This window comes from Thermobia domestica, chromosome 2, assembly GCF_964235325.1.
Source record: "Thermobia domestica chromosome 2, izTheDome1.hap1.1, whole genome shotgun sequence".
NCBI classification, from domain to species: Eukaryota; Metazoa; Arthropoda; class Insecta; order Zygentoma; family Lepismatidae; genus Thermobia; species Thermobia domestica.
In genome coordinates this window covers 323,985,889-324,005,176 of record NC_137455.1, presented here as the reverse complement: position 1 = coordinate 324,005,176, position 19,288 = coordinate 323,985,889, and the positions used below count along the sequence as shown (strand labels likewise).

Here is a 19,288-nt window from a genome sequence, read left to right as displayed (position 1 = left end):
TTTCGAAATTACTCTTTCATGCTACGAACATTTTATTTTGTACTATTCTTTTGCATTGTGTGAACATACTTGGCGTCAGCATATCTATTAGTTTCGATTAATTTACTTTGTAACAGTTTATAAGGTGGATCACTAGGTGCTGTCGGTGCCATGCTAAACACTGCTTGAACAGTGTGGCGTTGTCAGGTAGAGTCGAGTGTTTACTGGTGCCAGACAAAAAGGAAGTAATCATGGAATCCTGCTTGGATACTTACTGGAGAAATTAGTTCTCGACCCTCCTTACCGTAATTTACAGCTGAGTTCCACTTCTCGAACTGCAACGCTAGAATCCAGGAATTAAACGTACATATCTGGCAACAACATATTATGGAGTTCTGCGCAAGTTTCTTCTCAATCTATTTCCTTAAATGCAAATTAATATTTAAATAAAATGTGAAAAATAACACGAAAAACGTTCAAACAATATATATATTTCTTAATAAAATCGTTACTTTGAAGTACTTTACACATTCAAATAAAAATTTCCTAAAATTGAGCACTTCTAATAAGATCTAATTGCAAGTGTCATCTTGTGTGCACATTGTAAAACGAATAAAATATTTTCTTTTATTTGTTACCTTTTTCGATATTAGAAGACACGATCAGATGAATCAGTGTCATGTATTGTAGCTGAAATATAACTCTATCTTATAATACAATATTTATAATATGTAACGTTTCGTTGAGCAGTAGTTAAGGGAATAAGCTAAAGTATGTACTGACTTCCCGGTGGCGATCCACCTTGTGCTGTGATTGATGAATATTAGTGAAATGTAATTTAATGTTATGTTTACATTTATGACAAAACTAGTACAATAGTCGACTTGGCTAAGTGCTGCAATTCTAATATTATAACCATATGAGTAGTTGAGAAGAAAAAAAAATATTTCTAAACACATTTGAAATGGAAAAACATAATATCAATGTTCATTTTGAGTTTTGTTCAGTACGAAGTTAAGGTAATTGTTGTTTTTTAAAAAAATATGAGTCCTTAAATAATTTCACAGTTCATTTTATTTCAGTATTCTGTGTCCCTTTCCGTTACTGATCGTTCAGTATTCTCAGGGGAAGAATTCCATTTCCGAAACCAGTGGTCTATTGTATGTTCAAAACATTATAAAATATTCACTTATAAATATCGAATCGTGAGCGCTCGTTGAAAAGAAAAATACATACGCGCCTACGAATGAGCATTTATTAACGTTCAAAAGTAAGCAAGTCAATATACAATATATTCCACTTATGATTTAAATGTAGATCTTTCAATTTAATACATTATACATTCTTATATAATTTAACATAATCTAAATATAGAGCATATTCTGAATATTTTAATACCTTCTAGTAAATAATTTAGATAAGAAAGGTCCGAAGGAAACCTGTTATGTTAGGTCATGATTTAATAGTTTACGCTTAAACCATTTATTTAACACTATTTAACTATTAAACTGCATACGCAATATTCAGTTATTTTTGTTAGAGAAGTTATTTCTCTGTCACGAAGTGAGACCGGCTACTTTCTACATCTATTAATTTTTAATAGAATGTTTCTTTTGCCTCGTATTTGTCTAATTGTATGATACTCTGTACATTACTTATCTTGTAAGAGGTCTGAAGTTTATTCATATCTTTGCATTTTATATATAGGTCCTATACAGTATTACAAAATTTTGCCATGTTAAAATCAATTACGTTTAATTCAGTAATGAGAACGACTTTTATGTTTGGGTATAAATATTAATTAACCCCGCTGGGTAATATTTCATCTTCTTTAATTAATCCTAAGTAAATAATAATTATACCTATATACCATTTGAATTCCCTATTTGGTACATTCTATCAAAACTACTTCCAAACGTCAAGTACATAAATGTACAGAACGAGATGAGACGGGATTTGTATACATTTTACGAGACGAGACATCTTTTTTTTTCTTGTCTCGTAAGCAGTACTACCCACACGCGATCACAGGGAAACCTCTCATCTTCTTCTTCCTGCATTCGTTATCAGATCCACTAATGAGAGCATAAAATTGAACCTATCTACATCACTTCTTTCCTACAACTCTGTAATGCTGACCAAAAATAGGAATGGAATTAATTAGGACCGAAGGTTGTTCTAACAAAGATTATGGTGGGTTTTCAAATATGCGCTTCTATAAGAACAGAACAGAGGTTTATTTTTTCTCAAAATATACTGTACTTTAAAAAAAATACAGTACAGTACTATTGCATGCTCCATACATATAAGAAATCAAGAGACGTGAGAACTCAAGACTGTATAACATGCCTAATTACAGTATTGTCTTATTTATGCAGAAAAATAATAGTTTATTTTTTTAAAGAGTGGGTACGAGCGTGGCTGCTTGTTTTTTTTTTTTTTTTTTTTTTTTTTTTTTGTTTGTTTGTTTGTTTGTTTTAGTTTGCGGATAATTTATGTGCGAATAAGCTACGTTCTACTTTGCTTATTTTTCATTTTTCTTTCATTTTGTCATTTCGAAATCAGTCGATATTTCCTTCATTAGAGGAATCTCATAAATTTATTCACTGATCAGAGTTGAATTCAGTGACGGAGCTAGACATTCTGGAACCTTTCCAGAAATTCTAGCATTGTGCTTTTGAATTTTTCACTTCCAGAATCAGCTACACCTCCAGACTTCTTAGCTCGGCGCTCTTATACCCAAGCGAGAAATGCATTTTCAGATTCAAGAGGAGATTCAATCTTTATACAATATATTCCAATAATAAATATGATTTAAATGTTATATCATACCCTTCGTTGATCTCTCGTGATGCGGAAGGATCCTGATAGCTTACAGATGAAATTAACTAACTACTTCGAATTAGCTTTGCTATCTTAAACAACTTAAACTAAAAATACAAACCAACGTTTATTTCAAAATAAAAACTGTGTAACAATTTCGTCAACTAACTGAAGATATTGGCTTCATCCGAGACACTGTCACTGACTTCATTCTGATAAAGCCAACTATGTTCAATTAGTTGGCGAAACTGTTACACAGTTACTATTTTAAAATAAAATTAAGGTGAAAGGTAGGGCATAAATTTTGTACATAAATAATCAAAATGAGAATATAAATATTTCGAGACGAAACGAAAAAGAATTATTCTAGAATCAGGACAAGATGAAAACTCGACAAAAAAAAAAGAGAGAGAGAGAGAGATGAGAAAAAACCTGATTTCTCGTCTTGTCTCGTGAGAAAAACTATCCAAGGAGCAACACTATATTTTTGGAGTTGCTGAAGCATCAAATCTAGGTCTACATATCCATCTAAGGTTGAATTCAGATCTTTTGTTAGGAAGTTTGAAAATTCAGAATGGAATTTAGAAATGCAGAAATTGCGATATAAATCCCATCTCAGATTCAATATCAAAAACTCTTTTTCAAGAAATAATGGAATTCATATCTTAATCATTAGCAGCTCAACCTACCCTTGAGTCGGGTTTTGTGATCAACTCATCAAATTACATCACCGTTTTATAGGCCTTCTATTAGTATAGAAACGTAACGTGGATTTAATTAATTTATAGTCCTGTCATTTTACGTCAACATTAAAATCTACAAATATTGGAAATATCCGCCATTGCTGTATACTGAGTCTTGTCAGTATGATCTCTCCCGTAAAATAAAAAAAAAAATCTTCAAAACTGTATGCGCATATAACTTATCGTCTAAGATAATTTCCTATATGATACTTACTTTCATTTCTATATGAAAACTCTTCCAAGTGATATTTAAATCAAGGTAGGTTGAGTACATAGGAGTATGGGATGTTAGATTAAGAATAATTCGAAATGAAGCTTGAGTTAGCTCAACAGAAATTCTCTAAACTAGAACCCACTTAAGCCCTTTAATCCTTTGACTACCATCGGGACACATGTGTCCCATGCGAATAATTAAAACATCGTTCGGAATTTGATTTTAGAAAATTCTAAAAAAAAAAAAAAAATGCATGTTGTTCTCCCATCGGGTCAGATGCGACCAGGAGACTGTGTTTAGTTTTCAAAACTGTGTACAGATGTCAGGAATATCCCACATTAAAGGAGTCGTACATATAAAAGATATAAAAGAATGTTCACATTAAAAAAAAAAAAATGATAGTCAAAAGGTTAATGGGCAATAGTAAGATAATTGAGTTTAGAAAGGCGCAGCGGGTCGTCAGTCCAGAAAGTAGTTTTAGAACTGAATGATATCAATTAATATTTGACTAATATAAAATAATATTCTAATCATATTTTTTTTAAATATATATATATACCGGTACTCTTCAATATTAAATTCGACAGAGGACCCTGCAGGCCTTGATCTCAATGATAACAGCCCCTTCCCCAATGTTGCTTTTAATAAACCGTGCCCTGGATGTCGATGTTTTGGCCAGCATTTTAAAAGTCTATACATGTTTCATGATTTTTAATAGATTAAAATAAAAGAGGGCACGTTGAGGGGCAAATAAAAGAGGGGCTGTGGTAGAGTGCTTACCTCGTGCGTAGGAACCTTGGTTCGATGCACGGCTCAGTAACTTTATGGTGGACAACATCGTGTCCGTGGGTTTTCTTTGGTACTCACGTTTCCTTCCACTTTCTCATTCCATCAATTCTTCCATCATCATTAACTTGCCTTAATCCTCGTCTCCCTTGGCATAAAGGGCATAAACGTGGGACGTTAAACTGAAATATTCATTTTATTTTCAATAGATTAAAAAAATATATATTGGATCAACATTAGCCATCTGATTCTAGAGCAGCTGTTTGTACCTTCATAATTTTCATAGCAAAATACACAACTATAAAGGCAGAATCTGTGGAAAAATTTTTAATATAAAATACACTAGCAGCGTTCACCCCGCTTCGCTGCGGTCACCCCGGAACGCAATAAACTTTGTTACTTAGATAATTTTTACTTTTTCGCTTTCAAGTGATATGATAAAAACCATAGAAGATTGCAGTAAATCTTAACATTATATCGCCTGTCATTTATGTTAACCCGCCCCGCTTCGCTGCGGTCATCCCGGTGCTGGCATATTGTAAAAGTGTCTGTAAAAATAAGCAAATCAATTAAAAAATTTTAAACAGAAGATTCAAGCTATTTTCCGCTGTATATCGCCTGTCATTTATGTTAACCCGCCGAGTGACACGGTCATGCGGGTTGCATATAAATACGTTTATTTTTACCTATGATGAACTAATAACAAAGGATTTGTACGTTATGGACACTTGAATGGTCAATTATCTCAAGACACTGGTAATTAAAAATTAAAGTGATATGATAAAAACCATCTAGAGTCCAAATCCTAATAACCCCCCAAAAATGAAAGAAATTGGTTCAGCCGTATTAGCGTGATGAGCGGACAAAGGATTTTGTACGTTCTCTTTTATATATATAGATTAAATTTTATTTATAACGTGTTTTAATAAAAGATTATTTTGCCATATAAACACTCCTTTTTTTCGTGCGACGTTTGGATAGAAGCAACTAGTACTTATGAAACGTGGTATAACATCCCATGAAACATCAGCCGCTTGTTTATGAACTTAGCAATAAGAACACTTCTCACCCGTTGCAATGGAAATTGAAATGACTCGTAAAACGTGCTGTATACAATGTTCGATTCTAGCTACAAATATGTTCTTCAAAACCTATAATTCCAGGATCTAAAATGATCATGTTTGTCTTTCTTTTCTACCATTGACGCAGACATTTTTCCAAATTAAATTTCGGAATTGCTGCTCTCCAAGTGTTACATACAACTCACATAGAAAGACCCCCCCCCCAAAAAAAAAGTACTCATTTTGTTTTTCTGCTTTAATAATACCATCTCGTAGATAGGTTTCTGTTTACGTATGATTTACACACATTCTTTTCGTTTTATAAAACACAGTCTAACAGTCATATGAGAAGGTTACTAGCAAATGTATATTTTGGCACAGAGAAAAATAGTTTCAATTATTAATTACTGAAGATTTTTAATGTAAAGATGTACCTAAGTAAAGTATTTCAATATAATACAACATGAGACTATTAATCGTTCCATTCCTCTTGAATTTTGCTTTGGGGGCGCGGTGGCTCAGTGGTAGAGCGTTCACCTCCGGTGCTTGGGGTCTCTGGTTCGATCCCAACTCGCGCCGTGTGGACTTTGTGATGGACAAACACCGTGCATCGTGGGTTTTCTCGGGTTCTCCCGTTTCCTCCCACTTTCTTCATTCCACTATTTCACTCATCTCTCATCATCATAGTCTCCTTTAGCCTAACCGGCATAACCGTGGGACATAAAACTTCATTCCATTTCATTTCATTGAATTTTGCTTTAAAAGTGTTACAAAATAGCAGAAAAAACGATTAATGTTTTAATGCTAAAATGCTAAATATTTTACTTACTTTATTTTTGGAAATATCGAGTATATTTCCTTGCTACAATTGCAAGTATCTAGAATGTGTTTGGAGGAGCTAGATAGTGTAATGAAGAGACAGCCTGTAACATGAGGAATTGTCGTGTGTTACGGGATATGAACTAAGGACTAACAGTCTTTATTCATGTTGTATATCTGTCCTTCATCTATTGAGAGCCAAGCAGCCTTCGAAGTTAAGAGTTCATCACTTGGTGATTATTAACACTAATTTGACGTCAGCTGACATCGAAATTTTACTTCATGGAAAATATCACATCTTGTTTGCATTCAACAAAGAAGTCCTTGTATTTGTAAAAGATTTGTAATAAACAGTGGTACCTTTACCCCTTGTTTCGTCACAGTTTTCACACGTGATGCTTTTAAGTTTGCTTTGATTAGATCAGAAGCTTTTTGAATGAATTTTATCTTATTGACCTCTCAAAATCATGCTACCTCGAGACATTGTCCGCCACGTTCATTTACCTGTTTGTCATCGCTACGATGAGAAAGTATTGGCTTTGGAAAGTAAGTACTTTGACTCTTGTGAGTCTCTCTTCCTGCTTTTTGGTATGTGTCACCCAGCAAACGTCAGCAGTTCAGTAGGAGGCCTGGCTGCATGATGATCTATGCACTCGCCTTCTACCCCGAATTCTAGTCCTGGTTGAGAGCTAAGGTAGTCCCATCCTTCATAACCTAAGTGTTTCATAAGGACAAAAAACTTTAAAACTCAAACCTCACATTAAAATGTTGCAAAGCATTGTGTTACTTTCCGTTAAGTTCTGTAGTTGATTAAAACGAAATAGGCAACATAAAATGACGTTACAAAAAGCATAATAAAATGGCGAAGAATTAATTACAAATGCTGCTAAGTATGTCTCTTTAGTAGAACCCTATTAATAAAGAATATATATCTAAAATGGAAACTGAATATAACATTTAGGAAGTAAAATTGTTCTTAGAAATTCTGTTAAAATCAGATTCTTTTTCTGATCTTAAACGCTGTATAAAAGTAATTTACGTTCGAATTTAACGCTAAAAGTTTATTTTCAGCTACTAAAAGCGTAATATAAAATGGTTGCAGAAATAGCACACAAATGGGGAAATAAACAAATAAACAATACGTTTGATAAAATCTTAATTATAAGAGGCTATAAAGAAAATTTTCGTAATAAATGCACCACATATGATATATTCATGACATATGCATGTTAACAAATATATCTTTGTGTCATTTAGTGCCAAGTGATGTACAGAAAAGAATTGGATAATTTCTACACTACCCTGGAGAACGACAATCTACGAAGATCATTTATGACCGTGTTCAGGCATGGGTCAACTTCGGAGGAGGAGAAAGACAAGTTTGGTTGTAGCGGCGAAAGCCCAAGCAGTAGCATCTCTTTGAGTTCAGTGTTATAAATGTCATAGCACAGTACGTACACCCACAACATGTAAGTGCCCAGCAGTAAAAGTGTTTCGTAAAATCCGACATCTTTATGGTAGTTATGCGTCCTGCCGCTCAAATGGCGGACAAAGCCGTTTCCACAGAGGATTTGGAAGCGGCTTTACCACATTACAATGTCACTTCAGAATTATTGCGGCTGGAAGCCGCTCTGTCGGCAATGGTGGCAACTCCTCCAGGAAGTCGACAACCATCGCACAAACCACACAAACATCACTCTCATAGACCACGAAGTCATTCACACCAAGGTCGTCAAAACCACATTGTAAGACCCGGACGACAAAGGACAGTGAAATCGGACAGTTCTGTTCTACCAGGTTCGTCTCCCGGTCCATCTACGTGCAGTAGTGCTGTATCGAGGCGACGTCCGAGCCCTTCCCCTCATCGTGACACCTCTCCGCAATTGTCCGACCATTCGGCAGCGGGAGAACATCATGTGCTAGTGAATATGTGTGAAGAGGAAGTACCTCTTGCACAGTTATCCGCTTGTGGGACTACAGTTGAAGACGGAGCAACTGGTTCTGTAAAGCGGAAGAAGAAAAAGCGACGTCGCAGAAAACCAGTGGATCCTGATGAGCTGCCAAAACGCGCCAAGTGGACAATTATTGCAACAGCGTGCCTCTTGCTTCTAATGAGCGTTCTCCTAGTCGGTGTCACCTTACGAATGGCTCCAATAATTGACGAAATGGGTAAGTATAATTACATAATTTTTCATAAATTTCCAATGGTTTATTTCCGGCTCTGATATTAAACGAAAAATATAAATTGAAAGTAACTCTTCTTCAAACGATCCCTTCTATGTAGCTTATTCCCGAGAACTTACGGTAACTCAAGTGACTGTTCCAGCTTCTCTTTGATGCTCGTAACACAAGTACTAAGTTAACCGTCAATATTGCGCAGACCAATGATGGGTGTTTGTTTTTAATCCTCAGAGCAGGAGATATACCTAATGTAGTATAGTGTTAAACAAATATTCATGTGAAGGACATTGTTAATTTGTGCATTGCATTTTAATTCATATCTTTCTTCAGCATAATGATGAATTATCTATGAACATTGTTCGAAATTTTTCGTAGGTTTCGTGTTTGACAAAAAAAAAACTGCTTATGAATGCCCAGGTATGCATACAATAGGACCTGTAAGTGTATTCCAAATATATATTCAATCTAAAATTGAGATAATATTGGAAACTTAAAGAATAGTTCTCAAGGTTACAACTGTATTCAAAAATACTGAACTTCAAAACATTCTTGTTAAATGAATATTGTTCAGTGAATTAAATATCCCTTTTCTATATTAGTAACACTCAATGTATTATTAATATAAATATTTCGTACTCAATATTCACAGAATGTTTCAATATTTTCAAAACATTTGTCCTCTCTATTCGGAATTCTCACTTGGTTTGAACCTCGAATGTTAAGTATATTGGGTTAATGCGAATGAAATGTCTTACTGAAGTATGCCAAGAAGGGCCAAAAAATGGGAATTACAATACCCGGTTAATCAGAGTAGTCTTCGGCTAGCTTGGGAGTCACAGTTTGGATTGTTGCTGGGATATAAGATACATAATCATGGTTAAGATTTCATATTCCATGGTTAAGGTTTCATGTAGTGCCTGAAAAGTTTATACGAAAGGGGAACTAATAACAGATTTACATGAATTTCCATAGTTTTTCTTCATTCCCAAAAATTATAATGTATATCCCCTGAATATCCTGCCCCTGTATGTAAATTTAATAGGTGATGACCGGAGAACAATAGAAAGAAGTGCAGAGGTCTTACTAAACGCTTGCTGGGACATGGGTTTAAAAGTAAATGCAGAGAAAACTAAATACATGGAAGATCGTTGGGATCGTAATACTGCAAGTTCAGGATATGTTACAATATCAAAAGTGAATACTTTCAAATACCTAGGATCAATCAGACCAAAATCGTATTCACGAAGAAATTAAATGTCTTCCATAAGCAGGAATTCGTGTTATTATTCAGTTCAAAATCTCTTGTTGTTGCGAATTCTGACGAGGAATTTGAAGCTTAAAATAAACAATCGTATAATCGTGCCTGTTGGTTGCGAAACATGGTCGCTTACTCTGAGGGAAGAATGTAAACTGAAAGTATTTGAGAACAAGATCATGAGACGAATATTCGGACTCAAGACGAACGGGAATGGTGAATGGCGGAAACTTCATAACTAAAACTGCACAATTTATTCCGTTTACCGAACATTGTTAAGGTCATCAAGTCTAGGAGGCTTAGGTGGGCAGGCCATAAAGCCAAAATGGAAGAAATAGGAATGCTCTCGAAGTTTGAACTGAAAGTCCAATCAGAAAACGACTATTAGGAAGACCTAGGCGCAGATGAGAGGACCATATTAAGATGAATTTCGCAGAAATAGGAATACAATGTAGAAACTGGATCCAGTTGGCTAAGAAGTCAATGGAGAGCTTTTGTGAAAGTGGCATTGGATCTCTGGGTTCCATAGCCTATATAGTTAGTTAGTTAGTTACGTCCCTGAAAATAATGTTCACAAAGCATATCATTCTTTCCTTTTGAATTATTTGTTTCAAACTACAACTAGAAAGTATAATTTTGTGGAAGAATGCCCCGAAGTATACACTTCTCTTTTCAAAAAGATTGAATACCTTCCTCATTCTTTGTCTTTTGCTAACCACACTTGATATTAGGGAGGAGAAAAAAAGATAGGAAAGAAATAATGGCGGAAATTACTGAACTTTTTATATAAAAAAGAAAACTAGAGAACAAGTTTCACTTGAGCTGCTTTTCAAAGCTTCCAACACCGTCAGAGGAGGAAGAAAATAAGGAAAAAGTAAATTGAACTTTCTCTTTTCTCGTTCCCGCTGGTTGCAAGTGATGAAGGCTGTTCCCGAAACTTCTGTCGTTTCTTCGACATCTATTCTCGTTCCTCTCTCTCTCTCTGTTACTCTTCTTTTTTTATCCTGAGTTCCTCCTGTGATATCGCTTCGGAAAAGTTCTCTCTCTCTCTCTGTTTCACTTCTTCTTGCTTACTCTTTGTCGGTAAACAAGAAACTAGTTTCAGGACTTATTTGAAAATAAAAACAGACTGACAGAATCTCTTCTTTCAGTTTGAGTAGAAATGGTAAGGTGTGGGAGTAGCATTTTGCCATACTGTGAAGGTTTCTTATTGATATACAATGTATTGCTCGTGGTATATGAAGTGACTGGTTGAAGCCGTCCTAATATTGTACAGCTAATGAAAATAAATTTTTAAAAAATAATAATCGAGCCAGCAGCACAGAGATACTAAAGTAAGTTTCTATAGTACTACGAAATGTTATGAGTTTAAGTTGAACTAAAGTAGAACATAATCAATGATATGTGGGCTAAATGAATGAAAGGAAGGTCGTGACGCGACATTGTCATTTCTAAAGAAATGAGGATAAGCAAACGCAGGTGAGTAGATAAGATATATCTCGTTTTCTGCTTATACAAGGTAGACACAATCGTGGCAACACCGCAGCATTCTCATTTACTATAGCAGTATTTAAAGGGAACTTAAAACGCAATAAACTCTGTCCCTTAGCATAGTTGATGCATTTATCGTTTTTCACTAAAAATATAATGAATCACTGGCAAGCAATAATGCATAACATTCTTGTTATAAAATGCTGTAACTCATAAAGCAATGAGATTGCGACGCACTATTTTCAAAATTGCAATAAGAAATTTGCTTTCAGCTAGCAATATGGTGACAGTTTTCATGCCACTAAAATCATACAGTGTGGTTGCAAATAGCAGAGTTCATTAGCGTTGGCAACGTTACTATAAACAAGTTTTTAATATGAAAACAAATGTCTAGGTCAAACGCTAATTCGGCTGCCCCACAAAATTGGTACAATTAATCATAACATGTTATTAAAATAGCCGTTAATACCGACCATCCTGTCGGAATAGATATGTTACCTAGACTTACAGAAAGTTCTTCAGTCTATTGCATTTGTTGAGAAAGGAAATAAACAAGAGAAATTCACATTTTAACAAGGTATACATGCGCTATCTATCTCTGGCCACTGAGACCATGAGGTTCAATGCCGCATTCACAGAAACTCTTCATTGACTCCTGTCCTTATGAATCCAGTTTTCCACTGGCAACTGAATCCAGTTTTCATATATTTCTATTTTTGCGAGATCCATCTTACAAGGGAACATCTTATATTGATAGTAGCATTGCCCAATCAAACAATGTGCATTCGATAGAGGAGTGAAGAAAAGTGAGAAATACAAAGTTTTACGGGCCGACACCCAGAAACACAGGAGATAACAGAGGAAAGAAGGATCCAGAATCATGTGAAGATAGCAATGTAATAGATACATTGACACAGAAAGAACTTCTAAATGATTCAAGTAATCAAAATAACATTTACACAACAGTATAGTAAGCAGACATTGTACCCACAGACATGCTCAATAACATCATATGTAATGCAGTGTTGCCAACTGAGCAAAAAATGAAGTTTTGTTAAATGGCACGGAACACAAATTATAACATGTAGAAAATCTAATTATGAGTAAACCATACCTGTGAAGTCTTGGTGTACAGTGTTGCCAACGTTTGAGGATAGGCCTGTATGAATCTTGGTTGTAGAAGATTACATACAGTACGGTATCAACACACTGCGGAGCGCTTCATCAACAGCAACACTGAAAAATTGACCACCAGTAATGTTTGAGGTGATACAATATTACGTGCATCAGAAAAATGAACTTGTTAATCAATTGTCAATCCAAGAGCATGCATCATTTCAGTTTTGTGTGTTGTGTTTGATACTATTCTGATTTTCCACTTGGGTAAACCTGCCTGGACACTGTGCTTCGTCCCTTATTTTCGTACTTCAGTGATTATATTCTTGTTTGTGGTCTCATATTTTGGTTTTAACAAGTTTGAATCGTGTATTGTATGCACTCTTTTACATCCGAGATTCATATAGGAATTCATATAGGCCTATCCTTAAACATTGGCAACACTGTACACCATGACTTTAGAGGTATGGTTCTACTCATAATTAGATTTTCTACATGTTATAATTTGTGTTCCGTGCCATTTAACAAAACTTCATTTTTTGCTCAGTTGGCAACACTGCATTACATATGTTATTGAGCCTGTCTGTGGGTACAATGTTTGCTTACTATACTGTTGTATACATGTCATTTTGATTTTCTTTATTCCTTTTGAAGTTCTTTCTGTGTCAGTGTATCTTTTGCATTTCTATCTTCACATGATTCTAGATCCTTCTTTCCTCTGTATCTCCTGTGTTTCTGGGTGTCGGCCCGTAAAACTTTGGATTTCTCACTTTTCTTTACTCCTTTACCGATTGCATATTGTTTGATTGGGCAATGCTACTATCAATATAAGATGTTGCCTTGTTAGTAATATAGACCTCCTACTTGCGCTTAGTCTTCGGACTCTTTCCGATTGCGTTTCGAGTTAAAATTTGAAAGTCTACTTTCTTCCATTCTGGCTACATGACCCACCACAGTCTCCTTTCAATCTGGGTTATAGACTATATTGAATCACCTCGAAGCCAGTCTTTGACTGCAGCCTTTTCAACAACAACCGTGTGGAATGGAGCATTGTATGACAGCTCGACGCACAGCGACTGGTTCCAACGAACTGACGCAACTGAAAGTTGAAACTAATTTATTTCTTCCACAGATAACACTGTATACCATGAACGGTTTAGTGGTGCGAGATTTCAGTGTCACGCTGGATGTTTTCGGAAATACCCTCATAAGTAAGTAATTGGGCTACCTGTGACAATTTGCTGAATCCGTGCGTTAAGTGATCTAAACATATCTGATGTGTGACTGTGAACAAGAGAATCAATTGTGAAGTGCCTAAATGGCACATGGTACAGAGATGTCGGAACTCGACAAGATTATAATTGTGAGATTGCACCTCAGTTTGATGTCCAACAAAACAATAATCACGGACTTAAACAGGTCAAATCAACTATGGTATTTGATTTAAAAGTGGAAGATTAAGGGACGTTGTAGGTATGGCGAACGCCCCGGATTACCGAAAATTGTCTAAACTCGTTCACAGTCAGTGGCCACCATCAGAGGTTTCAGGCAGCAGCAAGCAGTCGGTATTAGTTTCCATTAGAACATTGTGAACATAAGCCCACTGTCTTGGTTATTTAGGCAGAGTGAGCTAGTGAGCTACCCATTCCCCGTATCATTAATTAAAAAAAAAAAAAAAAAAGCAGAGGATGAAGTTGATTTGGGACTATCACAACTGGCAAGAAGGGAAGTGAAAATCAGCTCTGTGCATTACCAAACCTACACACATCCTTTTGGTTCGGTGACTTCTAATCGACGCAGAACGCCGTCTACCAGAGGGAGTAATGTTCACTAGGAATTACTTGTTGCAGCGTTATGATGTTGGGTCATTTCATCTATTATAGTGTAGGACCACTGGTGATTGTTCTTGTCAGCATGAGCACACACCTGTTCTCAAAACTTTCAAGGTAATAAAACATTTCAGATATTTCTAGAGAATAAATACCAGTTACTTCCAATGCCAGGTGCCCTGTTGCTGCTGATATGCGATGGTATGAACGGAATCTCACCTTCCAGAGATCTTGGAAGTCAAATGACGAAACATTCCATTAAATGTCCTACACAACCTGGCCTAGAGTATAAGTAGGATGGTAGTTTCTGTTCTACTACCAAAAAGTGATGCCACCCTTTTTGACAAAGTAAGAATTCCAGACAAACAATTTGACTCCAAATTATTTTTCGGTATAATGTCTCATGCGCATCCCTAACAATGCATTTTTAAAAATTGGAGTTTTATATATATATATATATATATATATATAATTTTATGTGGAAAACTTTTCCCACGTATATTTCGCGTATGAATCATAATTAGGTTCGTAATTTATACTTCGTGATAATTCGTGCATGTGCGAACAATTTCGTACAATTTTGAAAGTCAAACAGATTCAGAGAGAGATTCAAACAGACGTAAACAGCTTAAATTTTCTACTTCTTTCAAAATATTAAAAAGTTACCCGCATTATCTATTCACGAAGTTCCACTATTTTTAATGAATGCCCTGTGCTTCTCTAATATAATGTACAGTATTATGATTTAAGTATATTTTGTTCTTCATTAGCAGTAAACTTTGTTCTTTTTCGAGTTCGGACATTTGAAAAAAAAAAAAATACGAAATATGCAACAAGTCTGGCACAAACTTTCCTTCAATGTCCTTGAACACTATGACGTCAACAGTGGAAAAATCGAATAAAAGACGAAAAGGAATATTTTTTCTCTTTCGTGAAGAAAAAGTATGTTAGGAGGGAAAAGGAAGAAAGGAGAAGGGGCGGGCTTTTGTTCTTTCATCTCACGAAGCACCCACCACGTCTGAGAGCTTAATTTATTTAAGAAATCGTCTCGGAATTTTAAGACAAAAAAAAATAGTCTTTTGTTACGTAAATTCTTTTTTTAAACCGAATTAAAACAAATCAAGTTGTTTGACACAGAATAAGGAATTAGCAGAATCTCCTTTGAGATCTAGTGTAGATATATTATTGAGTAAAAGCGCTTTCCGAGGCCTCGGACAAATCGTTCAGAATGAAAAACTCCAAATCTGTGCGAAACGATTAAAACAGCGTGTTTTGACTTCAGATTCAGAACAGAAGATTCAGAAAAGATGTCAGGAAATCATTTCATGCCCATTTGTAAGACCAAAATGTATCATTCTGATTGCAGTTATGTTCTCAGAACTTGGATGTCGAGATTTTGTGTTTATCTCGTAATATTATGTCATTAACGTATACTTAGATTGTTAGTACTTAAGAAATAGCAAATTGAGTTACTGTTCATGATAAATACTCGGCAGCTATATATTATTTATACAACATTAGTATTTTGTATCCATTACTTGAGGTCTTTGGACCTCGGTGGACACTAGACAATGTAGAGTACGAGCAAGCAGGGTCTAGGCGCCAGAGGCAGTTGTCCCCCCCCCCTCATAATTCTATTGTGAGCAAGGATCGGATATTGCCCTCTCTTCCTCATGAATAATGATTATTATTGTAAAAAATAGTCATCGGAGTAGCAATAGGACGAACATACTACAAAGAGAAGTTCAAAAGTAATCCTTAATTGCATATTAAGAAAAATTCATCATTCAAGGTAGTATGACAAAATCAAGGAGTACTGTGCAGTAACATGAAAAGGAATTTAATCTGCATAGATGGTTGTGAAGAAGTTAGTGACCTTTACTCGTCCAGGAGTGAAATTAGTTTGGATATGCTTACAATTAACGTACACTCATGTTCAAAATTATTGTCGCATGTCTATAAATATGTTGTTGTAGGAATATAATTTGATAACGAATTCTCCCGCTATTTCTTAAAATGTTAGTATGTGTATAATCGGCAAAGACATATATGTGGAAAATTTCATGTCAAAAGAGCAGTAAATAAAAACAATAAAACGAAAATAAAACTTTCCTGGTCATTTAGCAACATTTTGTTTTACTCATTCTAATTTTCGTATTTATAATTCTTTTATTATGAACTTTACCACAAATATACATTTTCCGATCATACACATAGTATCAGCTGCAAAATCATTACCAAATTATATTCTTACAAGAAGACAGTTGTAGATATGCGACAATCATTTCGAACATGAGTGTACCTTCCTACATTTTTTCGAAACACGTACTGTTACACTCATGAACATTCTTCTTTTGTTCTAACGAAAATACTGTATAGAGGATGAAATACTGTAAAAAATAAATGAAACAGTAGTTGAGTTATTATTATTATTATTATTATTATTATTATTATTATTATTATTATTATTATTATTATTATTATTATTATGACAGTGTGAAACTATTGTAGACTTCCAAACTATGCCAATTCAAAACTTAAACGTCAAGTAATAAAGCTACAAAGCGGGCAGGAATTAACTTCCTATTGAAAATTATACCTTTTTAAATACTTAACCAAAGTTTCATGAAACAAAAAACATTTTTTCCTTACAAGCACGTATTACATGATATTTCACTAATGTCATTGCAAATATCAGTGGCAAACTATGGCGCAACGTCTAACCTTGCATGAACGGGCTCAGCTGTCATCACGTTACGAACCACGCCACTTCGTGATACAAGTACAGAGATGGTGGCAAAGTGTGAAAGAACCACATGCCTTGGTAGATGTAAAGATCATAAGGAATTGCCATTTGAAGCTAATAGACACAGGTTTTGCAGCAGACTCGATCGCCTCTCTACATCCAGAACAGAGGAAATTACGAAAGTGGCCCAGGAAATTTCACTCGAAGTCCTCAGAAATGACAAAAACGGGCATCTCGTGAAAGTATTTTAATCCTCCATACAATCCGAATTGTTCTGAAGGAAGAGTTGAATTTTCGTCTATCGAAACCACATTACTGCCTGGAATTATCGCCAGAAGACTGTGATCATAGGATGGAGTATGGAGAGATGATGCTTGGTATGAAGAGTGGTCCGATCTTTTCGGTAATGTTCTGTGGTCAGATGAAGCCGTGTTTCATGTTGGGAGGTTTGTAAACCGGCACAATTGTTATTATTGGGTAGGAGAGGATCCGAGGTGATTGTTTATAAAAACCGACATCACCCAAAAGTAACAGTGTGATGCGGCATGAAGATTGCGAGTCATTCGGGACACAACGAATGCAGAACGGTACCTTGTTATAATTGAAAATTATTTTTTTTCGCTATTGTAATTGGTGGGACAATTACAACGACCTAATATTTAAGCAGGATAGGGCTTCGTCTCATTCCGCACGTCCTGTCCGTGGGTGGCTCTACACTAATTTTCCAGGACACTGTTAGGGACATCGTGGCCCTTTGAATGACCAGCAAGTAGTCCTGACCTCACGCCCTACGACTTTCGCCCACCCCAAACGAAGATGAAGTTTATCGCGCAAAACCAAAATCTCTTGATAAATTGGAGGAAGAAATTCACCAAGTTTTAGGAATCGTACCGCTGTAGTATCTGTAGACGTCTGTCGCAAACATCCCCGACTGTTTACAAAAACTAGTATTTAATGGTTGTGTTTATATGAAATTTTAGCAATGTATAACAATTCTACTACGTTTGTTTTATGAAAATTGGTTAAGTATTAAGAAAATTATAAACAATTTTCAATAGGAAGTTAACTCCCTCTCACCCTGTATAACAACTGGTTGCAATAAAGGAATAAAATGAAAGATAGAACCTGTTTCTCGGGCGTTGAACCAAACAGCCATTGCTAACTAAAACCGAAAGTACTAATTGATTACCACTTCCAAATGGAATAGAAGAATAAAATAAGATTTGAAACACATTATTCCTGTATTGAATCTATTATTTCCGTTTTATCCATTATGCGATCAGTGTTGTAACCGACAGTCGTAGATTTTCTACCATCTGCATTTTGAACAGATATTTGGTATTGACGCTAAGACAAAATTCATTCCTGGAACGCTGAATCTGTCAAAAAGTTGTTTTTGGTTATCTCTTACCGTTTTCGCTCTATTTAAATAAACATTGAAACCGGAATTACTAGCGAATTGTAACTGCTTCCAGTTTTGGTTTGAGAGTGGTGACGTTACGTTTACTTCAGATATTGAATCAATTGTAAAAGATCGCTCTAATCGTTATGTATTAACGTTTTTGCTCTATGGCGATCAACATTGAAGCCTCAAATAATTGATATCTACTACTTCAGCTTCAATAGAGACGTAGAAAATGGAACCTATTCTTGTGATGCTGACTCAATTGAAAGAAAAAAACTTGATTCTTTCGCCATTTTTCTCTCTATGGACATCACTATTGAAAACAAAAGTAATAGTAAATTTTAACAACTTCCTGTTAATTTGTGAGTGTTGATGGTATGTTTTTTTTTTTTTTTTTTTTTTTTGAGACGGTAAGTCTATTGCAAAAAAAGCTTGTTATTTTTTACTGTTTTTGTCTATGACGATCAACGTTGAAACCGGAAATAGTTTGTTTCTTCAATTTCGTCTACTTTTGGTTGTAGTAGTGTTGCGGGTAGTCATGATATGCTGAATCGATTGTTAAAAAACCAAAGTCGCTACCCACTATACCTTTTGTTCTCTGGCGATAAACGTTGAAACAATAAATGATTGATTTATAGCACTTCTGGTTTGAATAGGTTAATGGAGGAGATGGAACCTATTCTTGTTACGTGAATAGATCGCAAAGAAAACTGCTTCTCGATATTTCGTACCGTTTTTGTTCTGATACCTATCAACAGACAGACGGATGGATGGATGGACATAGGCGTTCTGTAAAACTTCCGAAACTTATGCATAACGTAGTCTTAACAATAACTCGGC

General features: G+C 35.3%; 1 protein-coding gene across 4 annotated transcripts in view; it reads left to right on the top strand.

Moving 5' to 3' along the window:
• LOC145678674 (uncharacterized) overlaps positions 1-19,288 on the top strand; it is a 327,665-nt gene that overhangs the window by 94,754 nt on the left and 213,623 nt on the right. For all 4 annotated transcript variants that reach the window (XM_081749068.1, XM_081749067.1, XM_081749070.1 and 1 more), the window contains exon 2: positions 7,683-8,594. In XM_081749068.1, coding sequence (XP_081605194.1) covers positions 7,940-8,594 — 655 coding nt within the window. In that variant the 5' untranslated portion in view covers positions 7,683-7,939. The remainder of the gene's footprint in view (positions 1-7,682; positions 8,595-19,288) is intronic.